General features: G+C 38.3%; 1 protein-coding gene across 2 annotated transcripts; it reads right to left on the reverse strand.

Moving 5' to 3' along the window:
• Window positions 1-400: 400 nt before the first annotated feature.
• dpm3 (dolichyl-phosphate mannosyltransferase subunit 3, regulatory) lies at window positions 401-3,519 on the reverse strand. Of its 2 annotated transcripts, XM_083543493.1 has the most exons (3): window positions 3,433-3,457; window positions 1,886-2,019; window positions 401-1,476 (listed from the first exon to the last, which is right to left on the reverse strand). In XM_083543493.1, the coding sequence occupies exons 2-3, from the start codon at window positions 1,927-1,929 to the stop codon at window positions 1,179-1,181; spliced, it is 342 nt and encodes a 113-aa protein (XP_083399619.1). In that variant the 5' UTR covers window positions 1,930-2,019; window positions 3,433-3,457; the 3' UTR covers window positions 401-1,178. The 2 variants fall into 2 exon arrangements, with proteins under 2 accessions (XP_083399619.1, XP_083399620.1); XM_083543494.1 differs by lacking the exon at window positions 1,886-2,019 and having other exon boundaries at window positions 3,434-3,519.
• Window positions 3,520-3,874: the final 355 nt, after the last annotated feature.

A 3,874-nucleotide genomic window follows, 5' to 3' on the forward strand; every position in this document is an offset into this window, starting at 1 on the left:
AGGACCCTATAATGAGCTTGTTGACTGTGTACTCATCTATAGGGGGCCCCAGAAAATAAGGCCCCTCAGCATCCATTTTAAGTGCAGTGAGTGAAAGGGGAGTCTAGCCGGCCAAAAACAACAGATTAATTTTGCCTTCAGTGCCTTGTATAAATATAGTGCACTTGTGTGCATTTAGTGGCTTCAGGATTAGCGCTTGAAGAGCCAGCACATGGACATGGATCATATTCTGGAATTTCCATACCGCCTGCTCCATACCGCTTGTGCTCTTGTTTATTTTTGTTTTGCTTTTCTGGGGCTGTCAAAAACGAGAGACAGACAGAAAGTTCTGAATAATCAGACGAATGACGGCTATCGTGTAGTTTCGAATCAAATCACGAGTCAATCATACATCAAACAATTTAGGGAAAAATAATCTGTATTATACATCTGGACTGAACACAGAGTAGTACATATGGAATGCAGTCAGATTTTATAGGTCAAAAAATCATCCATTAGATAAATTTCCTTTAGAAAGCAATTTAAAGCAACACAAAAACACAAAAGTGATAGTCATAAAAGTTTTTAGTGATTGAATAATGTTCCCTCCACTGCATAGTAAATATTTTGAAATTAACATGTCCATTAAAAATTCCCTGTAAACACAGACACTAGTTTATGTATATTAATTTCACAATCAGAACAGTAACTTTTTTCTGCATTCAGACATTCCCGTGCCCCAGTGTGTGTATTTCTTGAACAATCCTACTATCAAGCTTGTTAAAAATCCACTGAACAGAGTGTAAGTGCTGAGTGTACACCACAGATATGTCACATGAGCACCACACTGTTATCTTGTCTGACTACGAATGATAATTTCTTTGACTACTGGTAAAAATACATTTAAAAAAATCCACAGACATCTTTAAACCAATATATGTTACACAGAAACAACAATCCAGATTCTATATTCCCAACTTGTATATGGATACTTAGTATGATGTGCACTGCAGTGAAAAGAACATCTACATCTGGTCTCAAGTCTTGACATTTTAGGGTGGTTTTAGCTTCCATTGTGATCTTTCAGTGTCTCAAATCAGAAATGTATCACAAACCGGAGAAAGTCACAGAGACACAAAAATTAGCATAGCAGAGTCAGAAATGTGGTCTTTTATGGTCCATCATTTCCACCAAAGTGCTCACATCTTCAGGCCCTTCTTCTTTAAGTCCTGCTTAGCCTCTTGTATCTGGGCCTGAAGCTCTTTGGCTGCATCTTCGCAATCGTTAAACGTGGCGACTCTGTATCCGACTGTCGCCAGCGAATAACACCCAAACACCACCAGCAGGTACACGGGCATTGGCCAAGCCACTTCCTTGTACACAGTCGGCAACTGCAAGCCAAGAAGGTCAAAGGTCACGAGTCCCCACGCAACAGCAACCAGCGAGACACCGAGAAGCCACTCCAGTAGTTTGGTCATGATGATGAAAATCGGAGAACTGCAAGAGAGCGGAAGAGGAAAGAAACGATCGTCTGACAGGATTTTGGGATTATCAGGATTTCAGGAAGGAAACAAAACATGCTTGTGTGCACACGTGTTGTAACACGGGTTAAACTTCACTTTAGTGTCATGATTAATGAACTAAACGACTAATAAAACTGATAGTACTCTTCTTATATTACATCATATTTACACCTACTGCATGTCCATTTGTATTCCTGAGTTCATGAATGGCTGCATCAATAAATTCACTTATTTTTTACTCATATGCTGCACAGCCAAAAGTTTATGCACCCTGACCATCACAAACCTTTATATCAAACTCAAAGTACACAATTGTATAAAATGTTTCAGTATGCTGTGACATACTGTAACAACTTCCCTTTATTAGAACTAAAAGGTTTAACCTGCTCCAGCACTGCAATGCCCCTGTGTACAAAGCCAACTCCATGAAGACATGGTGTGTTCAGGTTGGAATGGAGGAACTCAAACTCAACCCTGACCACAAATTCCCATACTCTAGTGGAAATCTAGTGGAAAGCTCTCCCAGAACAGTGGAGATTATCACAGGTAAAAAGGTAAAAGCAAAATAAAGTAAAATTGAGATTCAACAGGCACATATGGGTGTGATGGGCAGGGGTGCACATATTTTTAACCATGTAGTATAATAAATATATCATTCCATTTGCACTGTTTGTCCACTCATCTAATCTCATCACATTCATCTCAGCTCATCTTCTCTAGTTCAAACCATGAACAAATCTAGTTAAACTTGCTTTAACTTTGTTTAAACTCACTTTCAAACAAGATTAGACTCTGTTCAGAATTAAATGTGTTTAATCACATACATATGTGTGTGTGTGTGTGTGTGTGTGTGTGTGTGTGTACATTTACTAGGGCTGTCAAAATTAACGCCTTAATAACACATTTTTTCACCACTTTCTTTCTTTACACACAAATATATATTTGTGTGTAATATAATATAATATAATATAATATAATATAATATAATATAATATAATATAATATAATATTTTGTCCTCATGCTCTATGTTGAGTTTGGATTCACTAATAATATACATACATTTGCATAAAGCATCCATATTTGTTAATTCCGATGTTCATTAGAGTATTAAAAACTAAAGTATTAATTTAAGGTACTTTTAGAACAGATAAAAATGTCTGAGTTGCGATTAATCACAAAGAAATATTTTAGTCGATTGACAGCAATAATATGTACATTTATGGCATTTGGCAGATGCTGTTATCCAGAGTGACTTACAGTGATCTCATTTATACGACATATTTGTTGAAGTTGAAGGGTCCTGCTCAGGGTGTGTGTGTGTGTGTTACACTTTAAGGGAAGGGGTAGGTCAGTGATTAAGACTGTGGGTTACTAACAGGAAGATCGGGGGTCCACGGTGCCACTGTTGGGCCCCTGAGCAAGGCTCTTAACCTTTTCTGCTCCAGGAGCGCTGTATGATAACTGACCCTCCGATTCAGATTCTAAACAAGCTCTGATATCCGGAGGAAGGGTTTTATTGTGCTGTAAAAGCCTTTCTTTCTCTTTACCGGATGTAAGTTTGTCATCAGCTACGCGAGCTATTCGGCTACATGCTAACTCAGGCTACATGCTAACTCAAGCTACATGCTACCCGGGTTTATGTGCACAGCACGGGATCAGTTCGATCCTGATCGAACAAACCTCTGGTTTAACACCAAGATCTATAAACGATGAACTGATCGGGAAAACATCCGCTGCCTTGAATTCAGTCTCAGAGTAATCAGATCTGGTGTTAGAGCTGTGAACCATGAATACTGCACAGAAACCAAACACTGCAGAGGGACGAAGAGATCAAGCTGCTGAGTGTCATGACAATAACATAAATATAAAACCACAAAAGTCCTAAATCATTCAGGAATATAAAATAATAAAAAGCTACTCATCTTCTTACCTTTAAGCCAGCTCACCACTTATAGTGCGCGCACGATTATGACGTCATTAGCTCTCGAAGGCTGCTGGGAATTGCAGTGCACTTTTAGACGCAACATTACAAAGTCAAGTCAAGTTTATTTCTATAGCGCTTTTCACAACAGACATTGTCTCAAAGCAGCTTTACAGAAAACAACAGTTAAGGTGAACGGTTAAGGTACAACTGCCACTACTACTGCTACTAGTACAACTACTATTACTACTACTGCTACTAGTACAACTACTATTACTACTACTGCTACTAGTACAACTATTACTACTGCTACTAGTACAACTACTATTACTACTACTAGTACAACTACTATTACTACTGCTACTAGTACAACTACCATTACTACTACTAGTACAACTACTATTACTACTGCTACTAGTACAACTACTATTACTACTGCTACTTGTACAA

This window comes from Silurus aristotelis (assembly GCF_946808225.1).
Source record: "Silurus aristotelis genome assembly, chromosome: 6".
Taxonomy (NCBI): domain Eukaryota; kingdom Metazoa; phylum Chordata; class Actinopteri; order Siluriformes; family Siluridae; genus Silurus; species Silurus aristotelis.